Below are 27,809 nucleotides of genomic sequence, written 5' to 3'. Positions count from 1 at the left end.
CACTTTTCCCTCACTAACACTATCTCTATCCTATTTTAATTACATTCATTTATCTCTCCCTTTTATATAGCTTCGGCTTCCTATCACTAATTATTAACACTTAGTATATCACTGGCATGCCGCACTGGGCTTCCCAGCTTATGATGGTTTTTGGGGTGCCGCACCCTGCACCTAGATATAGCGCTAGGGACCCCCAATATACAGAGAAGCCTTGACGCGGCTTGGGGGCATAGCATACACCTGCGCAGGTATATGTAACCAATATCTCTGAATTCTATTATCATGTAGTGTTCTAGATTGGTTACTAGCATTGCTCAGTGTGCTGAGGGAAAAAATGTCTTGTTTTACTTACCCAGTAATTAACCCCTCCCTCATGCACCTGGGAAATGCTACTGAACTAATTGAGCATCTATCACTATCTGTATGTATGTTGTTAGAGGCAGAAGGGAGCCCATATTAGGAGGAGATGTGGGTCCTGATATGCCACATGGAGTAGTCAGGGGTTGCTCCAAGGTAGGTAGCTCTTAGTTTGGATATATCAAGTAAGGAGCCATTATCATGTGGCTCCTTGCTGGTTAATCGTAGACCCAAATTAGGGTAACGGTGGTGTGGGGTGCGGTGCTCCTGGACTGGATGGGCTGGGTGGCTTTAGTGCGGCATGCTCTTACATTCTATTAACACTTTTCCCTCACTAACACTATCTCTATCCTATTTTAATTACATTCATTTATCTCTCCCTTTTATATAGCTTCGGCTTCCTATCACTAATTATTAACACTTAGTATATCACTGGCATGCCGCACTGGGCTTCCCAGCTTATGATGGTTTTTGGGGTGCCGCACCCTGCACCTAGATATAGCGCTAGGGACCCCCAATATACAGAGAAGCCTTGACGCGGCTTGGGGGCATAGCATACACCTGCGCAGGTATATGTAACCAATATCTCTGAATTCTATTATCATGTAGTGTTCTAGATTGGTTACTAGCATTGCTCAGTGTGCTGAGGGAAAAAATGTCTTGTTTTACTTACCCATGGAACCTTATGTTGCAATCATATGGGGCAGCATGCCATAAACTCAATGACGTATTTTCTTATCCATGGCCACCAGGAGGATCATTTTAAAATTCCGATGGTAACTTGGACACCAGAATGACTGGAGAACAAAGATTTATGTGCCCAAGACAACAATTTTGGACGGACCTCAGAGGATACGAAAGTCTTGCCTGGAGGGGCCACAGTATACACTAGTGTAGCAGCAAATGCTGTGGGGTTAATGACAGGATAGCTCTCTTGAGGTAACTGATCTTCCTCCATGCACCAGAAAAATGCATCAGCTTTCACATTCTGGGAGCCAGGATGATACATAATTTTAAAGGTGAACCTGGAAAAGAATAAGGACCATCATGCTGGGCGGGAGTGCCAGCACTGAACTTCCGGCGGAAGTAGTCCAATTTGGCTTAATGTGCATGTGTATAAATATGGACTTCCTAGCACTCCTCTCCAAGCCTTGAAAAAGACAGGTTATCCTGTTGAAACGCGTTGGCAGGAGAGGAGCGCACTTGCTGTTCTTTGTACTGGGATACTGCTTGCTGACGGTGACGGTCTGGGGTATAAGGCCAATAACCCAGCCACAAGGTACCGGACCTCTTTTAACATCTTTGCAGATCCCAGTTTTGTGTATTCTCTTGCTTAAATAAATGTACAGACACTGAAAGTGTTTTCCTTTGTTTGCTTGTATTCGTACATGGGAGCCATTGCCCTCCATGACAGGAGCCCCCTTCCATAAAGATACCCAGATGTGGTTATAGTGGTATACTTACCTGTGAGTACGGTACGCAGTTGTATTTGCTTGGAACTACACCCGTTGTGAACCCATATAAAGAAACCTTTATGTGCACCATCCTCTTTGTTCTAGTGTGAGTGAGGGTACGCCTCTAGTGACCCAACCCCAGACTCTCATTTATACCCTCTGGGTTGAATAGAAGTTGTTCTCACACACTCTTCTTTTATTCATTTATTTTACATATCCCGTCTTCTTGAGGAACACCGGATAATTGTGTACACAGACCTTTCATCGCCCCTGGTCCAATTCTTCAAACAAAATCATCCCATAGATTGTCCGCTCACACCTGACTGTAATCCCATAGATTGTCCACACGCACCTTATTGTCATTCCATATGTCCGCTCACACCTGATTATCATCCCATAGATTGTCCACTCACACCTGATTATCATCCCATAGAATCAGTGTTTTTCAACCAGTGTGCCGTGGCACACTAGTGTGCCTTGAGCTGTTCTCAAGTGTGCCCCCAGATCTAGAGATAACCAAACCCATTTACAGCCACCACCAGTTCAAATGTTATTTTCTGGTCTCTTCTTTTCATGTAAAGGGCCAATGTATTTTATTTTTGTTACCTGTGGGGACCAGTGTGATTGTTTTTAATGTGGGAGCCAATAGGTTTCTTTTTTTTCTGTGGTGGCCAATGTGTTTTGCCCTGTGGGGATCTTAGGGTGTGCCTTGGCAATTTTAAAGTCTTATTTAGTGTGCCGCAAGATAAAAAGGTTGAAAATCACCGCCATAGATTGTCCACTCACACCTGACTGTCTTCACATAGACTGAAAATATCTGACTTTAATTTAACCTTCAAAATATCTGCTAATACTAAAGGGTCACATACGTCTACCACACAAAGATATGTGATATGTTTTATAGCAAATTTCTGCGGAAATATTGAAAATTCTGAAGTTTATTATATAATAGTATTCTAAGTAATGCGTTATATGGTGTTTTTCTCCATTATATTTTTTCTGGAGTTAAATACAGGTTTGATCAACAGAATATAGAGTTTGGGGAAAAATATACATCCCAGAACCCCAGCACATGAGGCCAGTATAGCGAATATCTCCACAGCCACCATGTATTTATCTGTGGTGCTCAGATAGGCCGGGATCATTGCAACCCAGACACTGCAGAACACCAGCATGCTGAAGGTGATGTGCTTGGCCTCATTAAAGCTGTCTGGTAATGTCCTCACCATGAAAGCCAGAACAAAGCTCACAGCGGCCAGGATCCCCATGTAACCCAACATAGAGTAAAACCCGATCACTGACCCTTCATTACACTTAATGATGATCATTCCCTGGAAAGAGTGATGGTCATACTCCTGGTAGGGAGGAGACACAGACAGCCAGACACCACAGATCAGAGCTTGGACAGAGGAGCACACAATGACTACACAATTAGATACTTTGTGAGTGACCCACTTCCTCCAGGTACTGCCGGGTTTGGTGGCTTTGAAAGCAATGCAGACAGTGACAGTCTTGGCCAGTACAGAAGAGACAGCTGTGGAGAAGAAGATCCCAAATGACGTCTGTCTTAGCCTGCAAGTTATATCCACTGGCCGGCCAAGGAACAGGAACACACAGAGGAAGCTCAGCAAGATGGAGACCAGGAGAATGATGCTCACAGCCCGGTTATTGGCTTTCACAATTGGGGTGTTCCAGTAATAAATAAAGTTCCCCAATATAAATAATGTTACGGCAGAGAAAGATAAAGCTGTTACTGAAGATATTAGCACCACAGTGTCCTGCTCATAGGAGAGGAAGTCGTACGTCTTAGGAACACATCTCACTCTTCTCTCATCCGGCCACTCATCCTCAGGACACCTATGGCAGATCTCACTGTCTGAAATCACATATAAAATAACAAATATTATCCATGTGGTCAGTATTTATACTTGTAAAACATTGATTCTACATCAATGGTCAATAAAATTCTACAATTAACAAAAAAAAAACACAGCCTCCATCCATTTCTCTCGGGAATTGGAATTTTATTTATATTTTAACCTAAAATATTTTTTGTGGTAGGTGTCCCATTGAGGGGTATTAGAGTTTAAGCAATGTAAATATATTATGCTGCCTATGTCTCTCAGATGGGTTAGATTTTTAGGATTGAAGGGAGAAAAGAACCTTTTGGCCCATCTAGTCTGCCCGCTTTTTAACCATATTGTTACCTCAAACCCTATTTGATCCTTTTTTTCTGTGTAAGGATGTCCTCGTGTCTATCCAATGTATGTTTACATTGTTCTACTGTCTTAGCATTTACCACCTCTCATGGGAGTCTATTACACGTGTCCACTACCCTATCTGTGATGTCATGTTGATTCAGATTTCCCTGAACCTCCCTCTAGTGTCAGTGCATGTCCTTGTGTTCTAATAGTTTTCTTCATTTGAAGAATGTTTTCATCCTGGACCTTGGTATAACCCTTGGTATATGTGATAGTGTCTTTCATCACCACTTTCCCTACTCTGCTCCAAACTATACATACTGAGATTTTATTTCTGGGTAAGTTTTGTGATGTAGGCCATGCACTATTTTAGTTCCCCTTCATTGAACCATCTCTAATGTATTATATCCTTCAGGAGATATGGCCTCCAGAACTGAACACAGTACTCTAGATGAGGTTGTACTAATGACCTATACAGTGGTATTATTACTTCTTTCTTTTTGCTGCTGATTCCTCTCCCTGTGAACCAATAATCTCACTTTGTTACATTGCCTACCTGCCTTTAAGTCAACTATAATAGTGACACCTAGATCCCTCTACTCCTCAGAAGTTTCCATTATAGTGTAATTTCTACTATATTTAGACTGATTTAGAATTTTGTAGCATTAAGTTGTAATTTAATTGTTTTTGAACATTCCTCTAGTCTACCTAGATCGTGAACTATTTGTTTTACCCTTCCGGTGTGTCCACCCTGTTGCATACCTTTGTGTCATGTGCAAAAAAGCACACTTTCTCTTCAATACCATTTGCAATGTCACCAATAAAGATATTAAAAAATCACTGGTCCAAGAACAGATTCCTGGGGTGGTCCACTTGTAATAAAACTACAGCACTTTATTTTCTATCCTGAAACCAAGATCTTATTTATAAAGCTTTCTTAGTATCCAAACTTGCTTTAAAGTTTATTTAACAATTTGCGATGTTGGACAGTGTCAAAATCCACACATAAGTCTAGATAAGTTATATCTACATCCCCCCTCTTTTTTAGTTTTGTCACTTAATCGAAAAAGTCAATCTGGTTAGTTTGACACTATCATACCATAGACCAGGGGTGGGGAACCTTTTTTATGCCAAGGGCCATTTGTAATGAGAAAAAATCCTTCGGGGGCCATATATAACATTTCATTTACAAATTTCCCTGCTGCACCCATCCCATGCTCCGGCTGCTGCTGTATACAGAGCCGGACCTAGCCTAAATGACCCTCTAGGCAAGATTTTGGCTGGTGCCCCCTAGCACCGCCACTAGTTCTGCCTCTGACCCTGCTCCCCTTTCCCAGCACTATCAACCCTCATCATAGCAGTCATCATTTTGGTGCTCCTACCCGCAATATTTTAAATGGAAACAGTGCACACATTTGGTGTGCAGCCCAAACAGGGGTGTGTTCTTGCTGGGAAGGGGCATGGCCACACAATTTTACCCCCAATTCAAATTATGCCACACAGTAGTGCAACTTTGTTCACATTATATCATGCGATGGTGTCCCTTATTCACGTTACATCACACAGTAGTACCACTTCACCTTATGTACATTACTCCTCACATTATTCACATTATACCCTTAGAAAAAAATTCTGAGAAAATATTGTATTTTAACCACCTCCATGGCCACACTGCAACCCAGCACAAAGCAGTGTGTGCTGGGCAGATGAGAAGAGCTGCAGCTGCTGCTGTCACTTAAGGGGAGGGGGCCCGGGGCCCCCACTGGGCCCTCCCATCAAACTTTGGCCTGGGTAATTTGTACCCCCTACCCCTTTCTCTTGGCACCCCTGATAATACCACACAGTAATGCCCCTTACACATGACACACATTATGTCCTTATAACCATAATGCCCCTTACACATTATGCCAACCTTTATTAATGCCCTTCATACACATAATGACACACATAATGCCCCTTACACATATGTTGCACATTATTAATGCCCTTATACACATGACACACATAATGCCCATTACACATATGTTGCACATTATTAATACCCTTATACACATGACACACATAATGCCTGTTACACATATGTCGCACATTATTAATGCATTTATACATGACACACATAATGCCCCTTACACATATGCCGAACACTATTGCACAACCAACCCACCCACAGACAGCACTCGCACAGCCACTAACACTGTGACCTCTGCCTCTGCTTGGATACAGATGTTTCCTCATACATCTGGACTCAATAGACCATGCAGCTCCTGGCCAGTTCTGCTAATGTTGGGTGCCTTGTTTTGCTGAAAATTCATCTTATTTGCATTGTTATGTGACCAGGACACACAAGGAGCTTCCGATGATTAAAATTATATGCGGCATGCCTATATTTTGTGTGCGACTGTGTCTGTACCTGCATACGGAATTCTATGTTACAGTGATTTCCATGAATACACTATTTCATATGCAGATGCAGCCTCACTCACACACAGAATATAGGCATGCTGCATATCATTTTAATCAGCAGAAGCTGCTGATACCCCTAGGCATTCCAAATGCCCTAGGCAATTGCCTAGTTTGCCTATGCCTAAGGCCGGCCCTGGCTGTATAAGAGGCATCTCGCGAGAACTCCCGACCACTCACGAGAACACCCCCTTACTTGACTCCTGGCCAAGCCAAAGGGTGGGTGGGCAGGCCAGTCAAACTGGCTAAGGGGGCCGTTTAACGCCTGCGGGCTGGAGTTTCGCCAACCCTGCCATAGACAATCCATACTGTTTTTGATCCTGTAAATTGCTGGATTTAAGCTAATCTACAACCTTTCATGTTTTCATCAATTTCCCTATTACTTATGTAAGGATCACTGGTACATAGTTGCTTGCATCTTCCTTGTTTCCACATTTGTGCAGTGGGATGACATTCCACACTGCACCCATTTTCTAATACTTATCCTCCGGAGTCCCACAGCAGTGGCAGGAGTGCTGCAGAAATTGCCAGAAAAATTGTGCCATTTCTCCATCAATCTGAAAATGCGTAGTTGAGTCTGAGTGCTCTACAGAACAGTGGAGGTTTGTTTATGTGCAGTAGTTTCTGAGAAATGAACACTGAAGTGGGTGCGGGTCGCGATCACATCAGATGCAGTTTGTGAGCGGGTCATAGGTGGGTTGTAGGCCCCACCATATCGTGAGCGGGTTGTACGTTCATCTAACGACCTGCTCACGAGCTGCATCATGCTGGTGTGTACCCAGCATTAGTGAGCAGCTGGTTGGGTGTGCAGTTCGATTTGCAAGGATACATTAAAACATGTTAAAATGGGGGGAGTGGCCAAAAATGTTGTGCCTAGGGGCTGTCTGACCCCAAAATCTGGCCCTATGTCAGACTTGGCAGTGCTAGGGTGCATGCTTGAACTGGGATGTGGTGTATTTGGAGCATGATGAATCTGTCAGTGGGACAGATCTGCTCTGAAATGTAAGCAGGAGATCCAGTGATATCTCCTCTGTTACCTGTGTAATGTTCGGCCCCAATGCTCAGTTTGTACAAAAGTAGGTGAACATTTTCACCTGTGTATTTTTAGAGGTGAAGGGATAATGAATAGCCCCCAAGGCATACTTGCCGACTTTGGCATACTCCTTTCCGGGAGAAGCCCGGAGAGGAGTGAAAGGGGGCGGGTAGAGGCTTCGTTTTAGGGGCGGGGCACAGGTGATGTCATCAAGCCCCCATGACGGGCTGAATCCTCAATTTGTGGGTCCGTGGGTGGGGGGAGGGGCTAAAAATTACCCGCGAAAGTAATAGTTTTTAGACCGCGGGGAGAGGGGGAGCCGGGGCTGTAGGGAAATGCGGGAGACTTGCCCCCCTTCCCGGGGGACCGGGAGGGGGACCCGATTTGCGGGACCCTCCCGGCCATTCCGGGAGGGTAGGCAAGTATGCCCCAAGGTCTCTTTAGAATATGTATCACGTGTGTAACACATCCCGACAGTACCTGTAATGTTGGACATCTCTCCATCAGAACACGGGACGCAGTCATAGCAGCAGACATGGAATCCTCCATTGGAGGCTTTTCTGTACCCAGGAGGACATCTGTCATTGCACCGAGATATAGGGATCTTGTAGAGGAAGTAAAATGTAAAATATAAATAAATGGGTTATTTTTTATTTCAAATTATTTTCTTTAAGTTGTAACCTGATGAAATGTATTTGAGCTAATTGAAATTATTATCATTTACTTACATACTGTATTATCAGCTTGCAGAATTCCATTGAACATTACAATGGGGATCAAACAGTAATAAATGAGACTGGGAAATAAACAGACCGACACAGAGGAAGGAGGACCCTGCACGTGAACTTACAGCAGGGTTGCCTACATTCTGGCTTCCGTATTTGGGAGAGGGCAGCCAGCTCTATGCGGCATGGGGCCGTGGCCGCTGGTGTGATGAAAAAAGGGCGGGATGGGGTTATGAGTGAAATGCATTATTTGGGGGTGTGGTCAATGCAATCGCATCATCGTGACCATGCAATACCGGTATTACAGACATTGAACAGCAGTGGGTGGGGCTACAATGACGACATTTGTATCATTTGGTTCCAAGGACCGAGGTTGGGGGGGTGGGGGCATGGGAGACTGGCCGCAATGGTGGGGACTTGCTTCCCATCCAAGGAGACGGGAGGCTGACCCGATTTTAGGGATCCTCCCAACCACGCCAGGAGGTTAGGGAACCCTGGCTTACATTCATTTGGGACTTGATATAAGATGACCAGCGCTACATGTTGTGTACAGTTCCAGTGATGTTACAGAGGCACTGGGTGAGCTGTATGATATAGTCACCTGGTAATGTTGGTCTGGGGTCAGTGGGATGTATGAGTAGATATACTGAGTTCATGTAAAGCTCTGGGTGGGCGGTGCTTAGGGGGGGTGGGGGCATTTAATAGATTACAGGGGGTTATGTGAGTGTTACCAAAAGTGTTTTAGCTTATCCTTTAGAGATACTTCTATACTGCAGTTATAGCAATAGTACATATCAGCCAGTAAGTGCTTATTTCTATTGTACACTTATCACTGGTATTCCTTATAGGATTTGGTGACATTATATTGTTCATTCCGAAGGTTTTAGACTGAGCACTTTTTGGGGGTTATGGAGCCATAAAGTTGACATTTAGAATGTCGGCAGCCAGAATGTAGACACCATAATGTAGACGTGTGCTAAATGATGTCATTCACAGTGTCAGCATGTTCAGAATGTAACATTCATTATGTCATCACTGGTTATATTCCGAATTTCAATGTACTCTGGTCACAATGTTGACATCATGAATGTCGGCAGTCAGACGTCGGCATATGATTTCAGGGTTAGGGCTTGGTTTACGTTAGTGTGGATATTCTAAATGTCGACATACTTAATATGCTGACAAGTGTCGATGTTCAGACCATGCCGACATTATTCTGGTCTCTGCACATGTTACATCTGCCCCATCTGCAGTGCAGCATGGTTTTGTCCATCTGCAAAAATTGCAGCCTTGCGAGCACGGTCTGAATCAAGCCCATAACCTACAAGTGCATGGAATCATTTATTTGAATTGGTTGTGACTATGATATAAACCAGATGGTTCACATCTGTAGTTTGGCATCAGTCGGTGGCTCATTCCTGGTGTTATCGGTGTCATCAGGACCACCAGACCTTCCAAACATCGAAACGGAAATAGGACAATAAATTCCTCTGTACTCTTTACCTAGAACGGCGCCCACCACGACCATCACGACCATCGTATGCACTAAAAAACAGGTGCGATGCGATGCCCGCGATTTCCTATAGGGATCAATGTTAAAAGTGAGATTGGAAACGATTTTAGTGTTCAATGCCTCAATGCCCGCGATTTTTCCATAGGAAACAATGTTAAATGGGCCACAGAGCCCAAATAGTCACCCTAAAGTCTGAAATGGCCCCCACAATTGTTAACGCCACCCCACGATCAACGTGAACCCGAAGCGTGGCGAGCGCAGCGAGCCCGCGAGGGGCGGAGGTACGCGTCCTCCGACCTGTTCATACCCCCACTATCCACGTCAGCGTGGAGTTGAGAATAGAATAGTGTGGCGAGCGTAGTGAGCCACCGAGCCCGAAGCGTGGCGAGCGCAGCGAGCCCCGCGAGGGGACACGGATACCTTCACAGGTAAACGCGTCCCTTTGCGGGCTTCACAGGTATCCGCGTCCCCTCGTGCGGATACCTTCACAGGTAAACGCATCCCTTCGCGGGCTTCACAGGTATCCGCGTGCGCTCGCCACGCTTCGGGCTTGCCACACTATTCTATTCTCAACTCCACGCCGACGTGGATAGTGGGGGTATGAACAGGTCGGAGGACGCGTACCTCCGCCCCTCGCGGGCTCGCTGCGCTCGCCACGCTTCGGGTTCACGTTGATCGTGGGGTGGCGTTAAAAATTGTGGGGGCCATTTCAGACTTTAGGGTGACTATTTGGGCTCTGTGGGCCATTTAACATTGTTTCCCATGTAAAAATCGCGGGCATTGAGGCATTTAACACTAAAATCGCGTCCAATCTCACTTTTAACATTGATCCCTATGGGAAAATCGCGGGCATCGCGGGCATCACGTCGCACCCGTTTTTTATGTGCATGCGATGGCCGCGATGCCCGCGATTTTTTACCCCCGACGCCCGCGATGCCAATCGCAGGCGCCGTTCTAGGTAAAGAGTACCAATTCCTCTCATGTACGATCCAGTCCATGTACATCAACATCTGGTATTCAGGAAGACCCCATCTGTATGACTGTTCTCATATAGAGGAGAGAACACAACATCAAACGTATATAGCGGTGATTCTGGTTGGCTCACTTTCTAATGTCGCTCCCTGTTCCCTGCTGTGATCCGACAACAGTACTGAACAGTAGGTAAGTGGCCTTTCTCTAAATCCTTCATGAAAGCTTCAGCCTTTAGGACACATATTGATAACAGCGAGAAACTCTCTTTGTTTCAACAGGCCTGCTGTCATTGTCAAGGCAAGAGAGATACTGAACTTATTGAGGCATTTATACTTATATAACTGATTAGGGCCGTTGTGGGCATGACCCAAAAGTAATCAAAATGTCACATGCACCTAATTTCCTGTTACAGACTAAAAGCCGAAAACTATAGTAGACCACATGTAATAATTCCCTTGTGGAGGTATAATTTCATCAGTGAACCATCAATTAAGAAGTGTATTAAAAAAGGGGGCTCTGCTAGTGTGGAATAACGGGTTTATGACGGAGGACAACAAAGTCCGGAATCTGCACAAGATGTCAATTTGACATATTGCGCTTCCACTGGAAGTCTGCAGGATCTGGCCACTGGCCTGCCCGGCAATGTCAGTAGAAATGACAGGCTTCTTCTGGAAGTCAGCAGAGGTTGACATGTATCAAATATCTGTTGATTATTAAATAAAATAATAATCTTCAAAATGAAAGAAATCATTTTACCTCAAAATCATGATTTAACCCTCCTGGAGACAGTGTATTCCAGGCTTTTCCAACCACGGTCCTCAAGGCACACCAACAGTGCTGGTTTTGTAGATATCCAGGCTTGAGCACAGGTGAATTAATTAGTACCTGAGTGATTCTGATTAATCCATCTGTGCTGAAGCCTGGATATCACTAAAACCTGCACTGTTGGTGTGCCGTGAGGACCGTGGTTGGGAAAGCCTGGGGTATTCAAATCATAAATCCATCTTATTTCTTTTTTTGGCTAATTGAAAATATTTTGTTGTTACGTCTCCAATTGTCCCTCATTATTTACCCAAAAATCTGTAAAATGGTCAACAAAAGGGGTCTCCCTTCTAACAGATGTTGGTGTACATGGATTGTATTGTATATGAGAGACTTTGGAGTTTAAGTACTGATACAGGTTGAGTATCCCATATCCAAAATGCTCGGGACCAGGAGAATTTTGGATAACGGATTATTCCGTATTTCAGAATATTTTAATATTTCAATTATGTATTTTGAAGTATCTTGCTTTTTTGCGGTATAAACACATAATATACACACAAATATATTTTATTTGTTCAAAAAACAAGGTTTCAAAACATGAAACAAAATGTGTGTACTATCTCAGATATTGAATTTGAAGGCCAAGCAATCATTTTCTTGCACATATATAGTGCCAGTTACAAATCATGTCACCAGTAGTGCTGTTAGAAATGTCCCCAGTGAGTTTTTAGCAAAAAAAAAAAAAAAAAATTCACTTTCTGGAATGTATGGTTTTCGGAATAATTCGGATAACAGATACTCGGATACGGGATACTCAACCTGTAATATTTTCTGACGATGTTCACTGGCATTTGTCTGGCTACATTAACCAGCGGAATTTTTCTTACTGGGTGGAATATAATTCTCAATGGCTTCATGAAAGGCCTCTACAATGCCGATGGCGGTCATCTGACAGCTGAGCTCTGCAAACAATCACCAAGTACACATATGAGCTGAAGGTCACTATACGCGCAGAAGTTACAATATCATAGTCAAGACCAAATGGAAGAACACCTGTATTACAGGCACTTTTAGATTATGTAGTAACATTTAGAATAGCCTTTTTGTTAACCTTTAAACTCTCAGTAAACCTGTAGTTAAACATTGCAGTAGCCTGACAATCTGTTGCATTGTTTTTGCAGACCTTTTTCTCCCACCGGCTGAGGTGCTGCTTTTCCAGTTGATGGACATGATCTGGGATATTGATGCCAAGCAATACAGGGAGACCACCACCTCCAGTCATGACCTGTATAACTCATGAGAGCAGGTGGTGGGGCTTCATGTATTAGCCTGTGTGACGGAGAAGCAGAAGCCTGGATCATTGGGTTGATTTAGAGAGAAAAAGAATAGTAACAGATCTGAGAAGAACAACAAAAAAGTTGCAAAGTGCTAATTTTATTTTATTTATTTTTCTTCATTCTGAACTTGTGTAGAGTATGTGTATGCAATTTGTCTCAATACAACACCACAACAACATGATATGTAACATTTGATTTATAAATGAATCAGTACTCTTAATTCTTTCAGTGGTCCGAGTGAAAAATATAAACAAGTAATCAAAACTTCACACAATCAACTGCAGGGGCTCAGTATCCAGACAGCCTATAATAAAGCAGTAGTATCTACACTTTAGGAGTATCCTTTATGATCATTGTCATCATTGTATCATATAGTGTATCTTTCTAATAATCCTCCAATATACACACAAACACACACACACAGGCAATTGGATATGATTGCAACTGCTTTGTTATTATAACAGCAGGCACATTTTCCTATCAGTTGTTTGGAAACAAAATCCATCTAAAAAAAATAACAATTTAAGTTAAAAAAATGTTTTTTTGAGAATTGTGTGTTTTGGTTTGAATTTGGCAAAACTACCCTTTAGAGTTTTGGATTCTTTTTTGGTTTTGGATTTAAATTTATTTAAAACTCATAAAACACGTAAAATTATGCAATTTGAAACTACTTTTCGCTCTAAAGTATTGATTAAATTAATAACAGTAATTTCCAGGAAAATGTGGATACATTTACTGCTCACAATTCTGTTTTCACCAATACGTTTGTCTAAAGGTTGCAGCAAACTGGTTGGCTAAATTAAGTGACAAGAACTATGTCAGAGGCCTGCGTGCCGGACAGAGAAATATAGATGAATATTTTTGTTGTGAGTCAGAAAAAGCAAGAAACTAAACAAAGAGAATGAAGCAAAATGTTAAAAAACAAGAACACAAATGTGAGTTTTCAAATACAATTGCAAACTGAATCATGCAGCAAATCCAAGGTGTCCCATCCTTATGTTGTATATTTAAATGGACCTGTACAGATTTACAAATCAAGCGCTGAGGCTGAAGAGCTTGGTTTGTTTGGGCCAACACAAATCAATGGCCTTTAGGTGTTGAACAGTGTTGTTAATACAATATTAAATCATCTCCACTGGAGACCACCATTACAGAAGTCTCTGCACTTTGTTTTAAATGCGAGAAAAAATTATTTTTATTAACACTAGTTTTTAGACAATTTTGTAACTAGAATCTTACAGCAATTGCTCAACAGGTTTCTGTCTGTGTTGAAAACTCCTCCAACTACACAGTGGAGGGTGTACTTAAAGTAAATCTAGTTTGTACAGGTGGTTTCAAATAGCTTTTTTCCCTTCCATTAACCCTTTGCGTGCCAAGTGAATTTGTCAAAATAGGTGTGAAATTGGTGTGAAATATTTACCTTATATAGAAAATATAATCTGTTTTTTACAGTATTTATTTGAATTTATATAACAAATTTGAGCGCTAATGGCATTTTTAACTGATATTTTGCACATCTCACAGATATGTTGTCACTCAAGGGTTAATAATATGTAGGTGATTCAATGTTCTACTTCAGCTGTACCAGAAAAGGTTAAAGGACTTTATGACATGCTAATTTGTACAATGTCATTAAATAGAGAGAATATGCCTAGCTGGGCAGCACCAATACCACAGCTTTCTTTGGACTCGCGGATGTTACTGATGCCCTGACAAATGTTGTTTATGCAGGAAAAAAGTATTCCAAGCATGACAATGTCATTGTTCTTATCACTGGCGAGAGCTGCTGCCACTGGTGGCTGACTCCTGGTGGTGATACTTCAAGTGCTCGCTATCTAACAAATCCATCATCATCTTCATTAGTGTTGGGTAAACAACATTGTCCTTCGTCTTGTTGCATTTCCATAGTTGCATCCTCAACTTCTATATGTACACGAGGAATGGGAACCTTTGGCACTCTAGCTGTTGTTGAACTACATATACCAGCATAGCCTGCAACAGATTTAGCATGTCCAAATAGCAAAAAAGCTGGAAAAGAAAACACATTCAGACCTGTTTGCCAGGCTGTGTATTTATGCAGTGGAGCGAACAGTTCCGAATCACCCCATTGTGCAATTCTTTTCAGATTCTTTTCCTAAACACTGGCAATTGTTTTTATGCCCAGTAATCAGAATACTGTAAGCAGCATTGAAGGGAGACCATTGCACATAGAACAGTGATACAATACATGCTGCTTCCCAACATACACTTGGAGAAATATAAAATACTTACAATAATATATATATAACATTATAACATATTATAGATTTCCATACATAAGAGGAAAAATCTGACATTTCTAAACTCTGCAATTATGTAGCTTTGTGAATACAATATTAAAGCAATGTCCCAATGGCCCCCGCCAGCCACAGGAAGGAGATGCATGCGCATGAGACGCACGCGCATCCCCTTCAACCGGAGATCCCCCCGAGTGCCCGCCGCCATCCCCCATCACCGTCCCCCACCTCCCCACTCACCCCCCCCTAACCCTGCCTGTCTCCCTGAAGCAGAGACGGGCAGGGTTCCCATCCCCCGCCGACGGGAAACTGGGATTCCGCACGTCCCAGTCAAATGCAGTGTCCGCTAGCCAGTGGGGGTGGTCTGGCAAGCCCCGGCGCTGGATGAGTGGCGCTACAGCTGTATGTATCTATTATCATCTAGACCACAGGTCCCAGAGGCGACTGAAACGTTGATTCCAATTATGCCCTGCCATGCTGCCAGAATAAATACCCATATATGACTATAGCTAGGGTTCTCTCAAAGAGACGCAAGCACTCTCCACTTTATCAAAGAATGATACTTTTGATAAAAATAAAGATAGTTTTATTTTCAACATAACATGTCAAGTAAATCCTGACTTCACCATAGACCCGACGTTTCGGTCCTATAGAAAATGGACCTTTATCAAGGAGCCTGGAGATATATAAATATTGCAGATATGCCCATTAGTGTACAAACACAAATCTATACATCAGAAAGTGATCAGGTAGCAGTAAACTTACGTTTTAGTGGTGAGTAAAGGTGAGGATAAAGCTTCAGGAGCGATGTGTGTACACCAGCATAGGTGCAGTGGGTGAGACACCCAGAGAGGCTGCAGCGTCTGGTTTAAGTACCTGGAGACCGGAAGTCACAGGGGGCGCACGCTTACCAGCGTGTGCCAGGTGACTGACAGCCTGCTTCGCGCCATAATAGCGCTAGCAGGAAGAAGCGGCCGCGTTTGGAACGCACTTGGACCGCATCGCGCTGTCACCTCCGGATACCGGAAGTGACACGCTGTCAGCGTATAAGTGCTGACAGCGTGTGAGCGCTGTTAGGTGTCAGTGGAACGCAGCGCTTCTGGCTTAGCGGAGCGTCTGCGTGTCATTCGCGTATAGGGCATCTGGAGACAAAGGGGGATAATCACAGAGCCCTGTGTAGAAGCTTTATCCTCACCTTTACTCACCACTAAAACGTAAGTTTGCTGCTACCTGATCACTTTCTGATGTATAGATTTGTGTTTGTGCACTAATGGGCATATCTGCAATATTTATATATCTCCAGGCTCCTTGATAAAGGTCCATTTTCTTTAGGACCGAAACGTCGGGGCTATGGTGAAGTCAGGATTTACTTGACATGTTGGGGGAAATTTACCAATATGAAAAACCTAGTTTTTCGTATTGGTTGTTTCCCTACGACTGCATACGACTGTTTAAGTCATATGCAAAGTCGTGTTCCGGAGGGGGATTTACAAAGCAGTCAGATACGACTGCTTTGTAACCCTCCGATGGTGTAATGATTCGTATTAGCGGCCGTATATACGGCCGCTAATACGAATTATTTCTAGCAGTCTGCACGGATCAAGTCTGATCCGTGCAGGCTGCAAGGTGTAAAAAAAAATAGAAAAATAAATAAATTTAAAAAAAAAACGGCGTGGGGTCCCCCCCACAGCCATAACCAGCACCAGGCTGAAGGAGCCGGGGCCGGTAATTAAAAACCAGGGAACCCGACAAATAGGGGTTCCCCGATTTTTAACAACCAGCCCCAGGCTCCAGGTCCGGGGCTGGTTCCCAAAATACGGGGGACAAAATGAGTAGGGGTCCCCCGTATTTTAAGAACCAGCCCCAGGCACAACCAGCCGGCAGGGTAATGTCACAGCCGGGGGACACTTATAATATAAGGTCCCGCGGCCAAAACATTCTCCCTACCGACCAGTCAGCCTGGCCAGGGGCCCTGGGGGAGTGGGGACCCCCCCAATGAAGGGGTCCCCCCCCTCCAGGACTTACCTGACCAGGCTGAAGCCTGGTGCTGTCCTCGATGCCCCTGGGCGGTGGGCATCGAGCTGATAAATGTTGTAAAAAATAGATAAACCATTGTTTTTTACTGTGGCACTACAAGTGCCAGCAAGCCTCCCCAGCAAGCTGGGACTTGGAGAACCACAAGTCCCAGCCTGCTGGGCATTAAAGGGCCCGCTGGCACTTGTAGTTCTACAGTTAAAAAAATAGTGCACAAAACACACTGACACACTTTTAAAATAAAACTTTATTACACACAAAGCCCACACATACTAATACTTACCTATCTTCTCTCCGTAGGTAGCCCTGATGTCCTGTGTCGGCGTCTTCTGGTCCTGTGTCGTCTTCTTCCTCCATGTCGACGTCGCTGTCGGCGATGGTGTCCCCGTCCGGATCCGAAGAAATCCATTTGGGAAGCTGTGGAAGGAAACCATACTCACCTGTCCCAGCGCGACGTAGTCCAGGTAAGGGTCTTTGCAAAAAAATAAACCGAAAACCCCGAAACCAAACCGGACACGACGGAGACGCACGGTGTGTTTACATCGTGCGGCTCCGCCTCCCGAATGCCGCTATTGGCCGCTAGGCAGCAAGGCGGCCAATAGCGGCATTCGGGAGGCGGAGCCGCACGATGTAAACAAACACACCGTGCGTCTCCGTCGTGTCCGGTTTGGTTTCGGGGTTTTCGGTTTATTTTTTTGCAAAGACCCTTACCTGGACTACGTCGCGCTGGGACAGGTGAGTATGGTTTCCTTCCACAGCTTCCCAAATGGATTTCTTCGGATCCGGACGGGGACACCATCGCCGACAGCGACGTCGACATGGAGGAAGAAGACGACACAGGACCAGAAGACGCCGACACAGGACATCAGGGCTACCTACGGAGAGAAGATAGGTAAGTATTAGTATGTGTGGGCTTTGTGTGTAATAAAGTTTTATTTTAAAAGTGTGTCAGTGTGTTTTGTGCACTATTTTTTTAACTGTAGAACTACAAGTGCCAGCGGGCCCTTTAATGCCCAGCAGGCTGGGACTTGTGGTTCTCCAAGTCCCAGCTTGCTGAGGAGGCTTGCTGGCACTTGTAGTGCCACAGTAAAAAACAATGGTTTATCTATTTTTTACAACATTTATCAGCTCGATGCCCACCGCCCAGGGGCATCGAGGACAGCACCAGGCTTCAGCCTGGTCAGGTAAGTCCTGGAGGGGGGGGACCCCTTCATTGGGGGGGTCCCCACTCCCCCAGGGCCCCTGGCCAGGCTGACTGGTCGGTAGGGAGAATGTTTTGGCCGCGGGACCTTATATTATAAGTGTCCCCCGGCTGTGACATTACCCTGCCGGCTGGTTGTGCCTGGGGCTGGTTCTTAAAATACGGGGGACCCCTACTCATTTTGTCCCCCGTATTTTGGGAACCAGCCCCGGACCTGGAGCCTGGGGCTGGTTGTTAAAAATCGGGGAACCCCTATTTGTCGGGTTCCCTGGTTTTTAATTACCGGCCCCGGCTCCTTCAGCCTGGTGCTGGTTATGGCTGTGGGGGGGACCCCACGCCGTTTTTTTTTTTAAATTATTTATTTTTTCTATTTTTTTACACTGCAGCCTGCACGGATCTGACTGATCCGTGCAGGCTAAAACGCAAATAGAACAGGAAAATGGTGTTCTATTTTCCTGTCGTATTTGCGTGGGTGTTTCACACCACTAAGCAGCCGTATTGTCAGTACGGCTGCTTAGTAAATCAGAAACCACCATTCTTTTGAATGGTGATTTCTGTCGTATCCTATCGATGGTGTAGGGCATTCGTATTTGTAACTACAAATACGAATGTTCCATCTTTAGGACTACGAATTGTTGTATTTTTGGGATTGTAAATCCCGAAAATACAAATTCGTAAAAAAAAGGTGTATTTCTCCCTACGAATACACCTTTTTTCTACGAATCCATTTTGGTAAATGTCCCCCGTTATGTTGAAAATAAAACTATCTTTATTTTTATCAAAAGTATCATTCTTTGATAAAGTGGAGAGTGCTTGCGTCTCTTTGAGAGAACCCTAGCTACATATTGGAGGATAGATTCCTGTCTGGACTCCTTCGCATGCACCCCACAGCTGATCTATCACCCCCAGTGTGAGTGTGGTCTTTCCCTGGAGCATATATGACTATATGTATCTATGTATAAATCTATACAGTATATGTATCTATGTATAAAACTATATATGTATCTATGTATAAATCTATATACAGTGTATGTATCTATGTATAAAACTATATACAGTAAATGTATCTATGTATAAAACTATATACAGTATATGTATCTATGTATAAATCTATATACAGTGTATGTATCTATGTATAAAACTATACAGTATATGTATCTATGTATAAATCTATATACAGTATATGTATCTGTGTATAAATCTATATACAGTATATGTATCTATGTATAAATCTATATACAGTATATGTATCTATGTATAAATCTATATACAGTATATGTATATATGTATAAATCTATATACAGTATATGTATCTATGTATAAATCTATATACAGTATATGTATCTATGTATAAATCTATATACAGTATATGTATCTATGTATAAATCTATATACAGTATATGTATCTAACTAGAAATCTATACTGTATATGTATCTATGTATAAATCTATATACATTATATGTGTCTATGTATAAATCTATACAGTATATGTACATATGTATAAATCTATATACATTATATGTATCTATGTATAAATCTATACATTATATGTATCTATGTATAAATCTATATACAGTATATGTATCTATGTATAAATCTATACAGTATATGTATCTATGTATAAATCTATACAGTATATGTATCTATGTATAAATCTATATACAGTATATGTATCTATGTATAAATCTATATACATTATATGTATCTATGTATAAATCTATACAGTATATGTACATATGTATAAATCTATATACATTATATGTATCTATGTATAAATCTATACATTATATGTATCTATGTATAAATCTATATACAGTATATGTATCTATGTATAAATCTATACAGTATATGTATCTATGTATAAATCTATACAGTATATGTATCTATGTATAAATCTATATACAGTATATGTATCTATGTATAAATCTATATACAGTATATGTATCTATGTATAAATCTATATACAGTATATGTATCTATGTATAAATCTATATACAGTATATGTATCTATGTATAAATCTATATACAGTATATGTATCTAACTAGAAATCTATACTGTATATGTATCTATGTATAAATCTATATACATTATATGTATCTATGTATAAATCTATACAGTATATGTACATATGTTTAAATCTATATACATTATATGTATCTATGTATAAATCTATATACAGTATATGTATCTATGTATAAATCTATACAGTATATGTATCTATGTATAAATCTATACAGTATATGTATCTATGTATAAATCTATATACAGTATATGTATCTATGTATAAATCTATATACAGTATATGTATCTATGTATAAATCTATATACAGTATATGTATCTATGTATAAATCTATATACAGTATATGTATCTATGTATAAATCTATATACAGTATATGTATCTATGTATAAATCTATATACAGTATATGTATCTATGTATAAATATATATACAGTATATGTATCTATGTATAAATCTATATACAGTATATGTATCTATGTATAAATCTATATACAGTATATGTATCTATGTATAAATCTATATACAGTATATGTATCTATGTATAAATCTATACAGTATATGTATCTATGTATAAATCTATACAGTATATGTATCTATGTATAAATCTATATACAGTATATGTATCTATGTATAAATCTATATACAGTATATGTATCTATGTATAAATCTATATACAGTATATGTATCTATGTATAAATCTATATACAGTATATGTATCTATGTATAAATCTATATACATTATATGTATCTATGTATAAATCTATACAGTATATGTACATATGTATAAATCTATATACATTATATGTATCTATGTATAAATCTATATACAGTATATGTATCTATGTATAAATCTATACATTATATGTATCTATGTATAAATCTATATACAGTATATGTATCTATGTATAAATCTATACAGTATATGTATCTATGTATAAATCTATACAGTATATGTATATATGTATAAATCTATATACAGTATATGTATCTATGTATAAATCTATATACAGTATATGTATCTATATATAAATCTATACAGTATATGTATCTATGTATAAATCTATATACAGTATATGTATCTATGTATAAATCTATACAGTATATGTATCTATGTATAAATCTATATACAGTATATGTATCTATGGGTACTCTTTACCTAGAACGGCGCCCGCGATCAGAATCGCGGGCGTCGGGGGTAAAAAATCGCGGTCATCGCGGGCATCGCGGGTAAATCGCGGGTACATCAAAATCGGGTACCCGCGATTACCGCGATTTTCCCATAGGAAACAATGTTAAAAAGCCTGATTGGCCGCGATTTTACTTTAAAATGCCTCAATGCCCGCGATTTTCACATAGGAATCAATGTTAAATGGGCTACAGAGCCCAAATAGCCCCAATTAACCCTTAAATGTCACCCCAATTTTTGTACGCCACCCCACGATCCACGCCAACCCGAAGCGTGGCGAGCGCAGCGAGCCCGCGAGGGGCGGCGGTACGCGTCCTCCGACCTTTTCATGCCCTACTATCCACGTCGGCGTGGAGTTGAGAATAGAATAGTGTGGCGAGCGCAGCGAGCCACCGAGCCCGAAGCGTGGCGAGCGCAGCGAGCCCCGCGAGGGGACGCGGATACCTTCACAGGTAAACGCGTCCCTTCGCGGGCTTCACAGGTGTCCGCGTCGCCACGGACACCTGTGAAGTCCGCGAGGGGACGCGTATAACTGTGAAGGTATCCGCGTCCCCTCGCGGGGCTCGCTGCGCTCGCCACGCTTCGGGCTCGGTGGCTCGCTGCGCTCGCCACACTATTCTATTCTCAACTCCACGCCGACGTGGATAGTAGGGCATGAAAAGGTCGGAGGACGCGTACCACCGCCCCTCGCGGGCTCGCTGCGCTCGCCACGCTTCGGGTTGGCGTGGATCGTGGGGTGGCGTACAAAAATTGGGGTGACATTTAAGGGTTAATTGGGGCTATTTGGGCTCTGTAGCCCATTTAACATTGATTCCTATGGTAAAATCGCGGGCATTGAGGCATTGAATGCAAAATCGCGGTCAATTATGCTTTTTAACATTGTTCCCTATGGGAAAATCGGGTGATCGCGGGCATCGCGTCGCGGCCGTTTATGTACTGCCCGCGATGTCGCGATCACCGCGATGGGCGCCGTTCTAGGTAAAGAGTACCTATCTATGTATAAATCTATACAGTATATGCATCTATGTATAAATCTATACAGTATATGTATCTATGTATAAATCTATACAGTATATGTATCTATGTATAAATCTATATACAGTATATGTATCTATGTATAAATCTATATACAGTATATGTATCTATGTATAAATCTATATACAGTATATGTATCTATGTATAAATCTATACAGTATATGTATCTATGTATAAATCTATACAGTATATGTATCTATGTATAAATCTATACAGTATATGTATCTATGTATAAATCTATACAGTATATGTATCTATGTATAAATCTATATACAGTATATGTATCTATGTATAAATCTATATACAGTATATGTATCTATGTATAAATCTATATACAGTATATGTATCTATGTATAAATCTATATACAGTATATGTATCTATGTATAAATCTATACTGTATATGTATCTATGTATAAATCTATATACATTATATGTATCTATGTATAAATCTATACAGTATATGTATCTATGTATAAATCTATATACAGTATATGTATCTATGTATAAATCTATATACAGTATATGTATCTATGTATAAATCTATATACAGTATATGTATCTATGTATAAATCTATACAGTATATGTATCTATGTATAAATCTATATACAGTATATGTATCTATGTATAAATCTATATACAGTATATGTATCTATGTATAAATCTATATACAGTATATGTATCTATGTATAAATCTATACAGTATGTATCTATGTATAAATCTATATACAGTATATGTATTTATGTATAAATCTATACAGTATATGTATCTATGTATAAATCTATATACAGTATATGTATCTACTGTATGTATAAATCTATATACAGTATATGTATCTATGTATAAATCTATACAGTATATGTATCTATGTATAAATCTATACAGTATATGTATCTATGTATAAATCTATATACAGTATATGTATCTATGTATAAATCTATATACAGTATATGTATCTATTTATAAATCTATATACAGTATATGGATCTATGTATAAATCTATATACAGTATATGTATCTATGTATAAATCTATATACAGTATATGTATCTATGTATAAATCTATATACAGTATATGGATCTATGTATAAATCTATATACAGTATATGTATCTATGTATAAATCTATACAGTATATGTATCTATGTATAAATCTATACAGTATATGTATCTATGTATAAATCTATATACAGTATATGTATCTATGTATAAATCTATATACAGTATATGTATCTATTTATAAATCTATATACAGTATATGGATCTATGTATAAATCTATATACAGTATATGTATCTATGTATAAATCTATATACAGTATATGTATCTATGTATAAATCTATATACAGTATATGTATCTATGTATAAATCTATATACAGTATATGTATCTATGTATAAATCTATATACAGTATATGTATCTATGTATAAATCTATATACAGTATATGGATCTATGTATAAATCTATATACAGTATATGTATCTATGTATAAATCTTTATGTGCAAACCCAGAACATCGGGACGGCATCCCCCATCACCGTCCCCCACCTACCACTCACCTCCCCTAACCCTGCCTGTGTCCCTGAAGCGGAGACGGGCAGGGTTCCCATCCCCCAAACACATCCATGCCTGTAATACTCACAACCACACACACATCCTTGCCTCCCATACTCACAACCACACACACACATCCTTACCTACAATACTCACAACTACAAAAACACCATCTATGCCTCCAAACATTAATGCACTTTACGCACATTATTCACCAAATTACACTATATCTCACACTCACATATATTTCTACTTCTAATGGGGCGAAGCTCCTCACGACGGTGTGAAGAGCGCCCGGAGGGCGCGATGAATCAACTAGTAAATCTATATACAGTATATGTATCTATGTATAAATCTATACAGTATATGTATCTATGTATAAATCTATACAGTATATGTATCTATGTATAAAACTATATATGTATCTATGTATAAATCTATATACAGTATATGTATCTATATATAAATCTATACAGTATATGTATCTATGTATAAATCTATACAGTATATGTATCTATGTATAAATCTATATACAGTATATGTATCTATATATAAATCTATACAGTATACAGTATGTATCTATGTATAAATCTATACAGTATATGTATCTATGTATACAATTATATATGTATCTATATATATATAAATCTATACAGTATATGTATATATGCATAAATCTATACAGTATATGTATCTATTTATAAATCTATATACAGTATGTATCTATGTATAAAACTATACAGTATATGTATCTATGTATAATTCTATACAGTATATGTATCTACTGTATGTATAAATCGGTACTTATGTATTATCTGGACTCCCATGTTAACTGCACCCCATTTTTTCATACCCCTACTATCCAACTATGCATGGAGTTTATATAGTGTGGCGAGCGCAGCGAGCCACCATGCCCAAAGCGTGGCGAGCGCAGCGAGCCCTGCGAGGGGATGCGGTCTCATAAGAAAAAGAGTCCAGATATTACATAAGTACCTATAAATCTATATACAGTATGGATCTATGTATAAATCTATATCTATGGATCTATGTATAAAACTATACAGTATATGTATCTATGTATAAATCTATATGTGCAACCCAGAACGTCGGGACGGGGACAGTCCAAACAATTGAATACGTGGACATTAATAATATACATGGAATGTCATAAATCAATGATATATATGTAATATAATAATATTAACATATGAACACAAGTTCTTATAGTGATGTCTTTGATAATCACTCACCATACCATTCTTCCATGTGATCTCCTCTAGGTTGAGATGATAAACCTGGTGGCCATCGTCTCGGGATTCCCCAAAGGCCGTCACAGTCTTTACTATAAATGTATACTCCGAGCTATTCTTGTAAATGACCCAGTTTGCTAATGACCACGTCGAGGGCAGATCTCCTCTCTCATTAAAGGTCATCTCATCTCCAGTGGGGTCGGTGTAATGAAGGTTCTTCATATAATGTCGCTGTTATTGGGATATGCAAATGTATATTAAAGTAACAACATGATTATAGGGTGGTGTGAATAGAATGATTGAAAAAATGATTAACTTGTCTAAAAAGTAAAAATAGATATATCCAATTAAAAAACATTATGTAATAATTCTTATCTGTAAATGTATAAATAGTGACTTAGATCCACTCCAACAAAAATATTGTGAAAAACAAAGCAACAAAAAAAACATTTAAAAAAAATATAAACCCACCAGTACGGCAAGATAAAAGGTCAGGACACAATACAGGATAAAAGGGACTCATCTGTTTTATATGTAACACACAATGGGCCTGACTGAGTCCTGATTGGACAGCTGAGAATTCACATAGCAGGTGATTACTGATGCATTGTGTATGCTTACAGCCCGTAGTACACCTGCGATGAAGTCTGGTAACTTTTTCTACACGCACGCTGTCCGCAAGGTGATTGACAGGAAGTAGGCGTCTAGGGTGGTAACGGACCACGTAGTGGGAGTGATAAGAGAAATGCAGGTGTGCCTGAGCATGTTAGGGGAGGGGACAGATGGAGCCTTCTTCAGCCGGCCTTCTCTGGAGAGCCATGGTGAGCCAAGACCTAATGTTCTCAGCTGCAATACAACACATAGAGCAATACAGTGGGGGTTTGGAATTGGATTAAGTCTGACAGCTCTGGCTCACTTAATCCTATTAAAGGGCCAGATGAGGATTGCACCATCTGTATGTGACGTCAGCTCTAGGTCAGACATGGATTTTTCCATCGCACTGCCTAGTAGGTCCAGGGCTACGCGGAGCCTGTGGTGACTGGTGCCCAGTGTAAGGATCGTTCTATGGTGAGCTGTTACGATGGGTTTTGGACATATTCTCATTATTTGTAGCCGTACACATCCATACGCACGGCGAGCACATTGATCTGCAGGGTGGGATCACTCTAGCTGGGCGGATATTTAACTGAAGGATGGAAATGAGAATTCCCGACTGTGTGATCAGGTCTGAACCAGGCCCAATATGTGTATTCTGAAGTAATGTTTCTTTTTAGAAATGGATTTAAAACTCATGGAGGGACTCATTGGTTTGGGTAATAGAGAAATCTCCAGGTATTTAGATTTAGAGAATACTATCTTTGACTCTCACAGGAACGCCGAGTAAAACTGGGGAAGATCTGATGGGGCAGTTTCAATAACATGTACCGAAATTAGAGGTGATAAAGGAGACTCCAGACAGGTCTCATTAGTAAAACGGATAGCCATTCACTATGACTGTCATGGAAGTGAAGGAGAGGATCATTGATTTACTGTCAATCTGGCGACCATAATGGAGAAAATTGCCAGGAATTCCTGTTTAATTTCTATTCAGCATCTAACAAGAGAATAGCGTAGAAATCAGGATATCAACAAGGTCAGTGGTGCAACTGGTCTCCGTACTGGCAGCCTGGATCTAAGCCAACCCAGTCATATTGATTCAGGAACAGCAGGACTGAAATCAGCTAATTCACAGGGATTTTTGTGTAGATTTTCATACTGCTGACGAAATTGGAAGCTACCTGTCACCATAGGTGTGCACACATTGAGTGTTAGAGGTGCACAGGCACCCCCTAATGCTGTGCCCCACCCTTATGAACACCTCTGCCGCTAACAATACCAGCAATACCCTTAACCAAAGACTTTTTGTTTTTTAGAACTGTATTTCATTTAATGTAGTGCTCATTGATTAATAATGTGTGTTTGCAATGTTAATTGAACTAGACCTTTGTCATATCACTACACACCTGCGTCACCCATATCACTACATACCTGCATCACCCATATCACTACACACCTGCGTCATCCATATCACTACATATCTGTGTCATCCATATCACTACACACCTGCGTCATCCATATATGTGTATGACAGTATTTGCATGTACTGTTACACAGAGTAATTTGAAGATTACAACTGAAATAGGCCGGAGATTATGGTGCGGCTGAGAGACGTTTTATATTGTAGTGAGTGCCAATAGATAATGGTAGACACGCCTGATTGGTGGTATTAGACACACCCAATAGGTGGAGCTATGCACACTCCTTTGACGGTGCACCCCCTAATAAAATGTGCTGCGCACGCCTATGCCTGTCACAGTTACTGACACCAATCCCATCTTTATAAATAATGGTTATCGGGGCTTATTGAGACTCCATTGTTCCATGAGTATCACTATA

The 27,809-nt window shown here is 40.7% G+C and overlaps 1 protein-coding gene across 1 annotated transcript; it reads right to left on the bottom strand.

Annotated features, from left to right (window-relative positions):
- Positions 1-2,779: 2,779 nt before the first annotated feature.
- LOC146032884 (vomeronasal type-2 receptor 26-like) lies at positions 2,780-26,858 on the bottom strand. The gene is made up of 4 exons (XM_083158519.1): positions 26,799-26,858; positions 25,374-25,604; positions 7,986-8,109; positions 2,780-3,687 (listed from the first exon to the last, which is right to left on the bottom strand). Exons 1-4 carry the CDS (start codon positions 26,856-26,858, stop codon positions 2,780-2,782), a joined length of 1,323 nt encoding a protein of 440 aa, XP_083014645.1.
- Between the last annotated feature and the right edge of the window lie 951 nt (positions 26,859-27,809).

The sequence above is a fragment of the Crinia signifera genome, chromosome 1 (assembly GCF_055691185.1).
Source record: "Crinia signifera chromosome 1, ASM5569118v1, whole genome shotgun sequence".
NCBI lineage: Eukaryota > Metazoa > Chordata > Amphibia > Anura > Myobatrachidae > Crinia > Crinia signifera.
The sequence above is the reverse complement of the archived record's forward strand: the minus strand, read 5'-3'. Positions and strand labels throughout refer to the sequence as shown.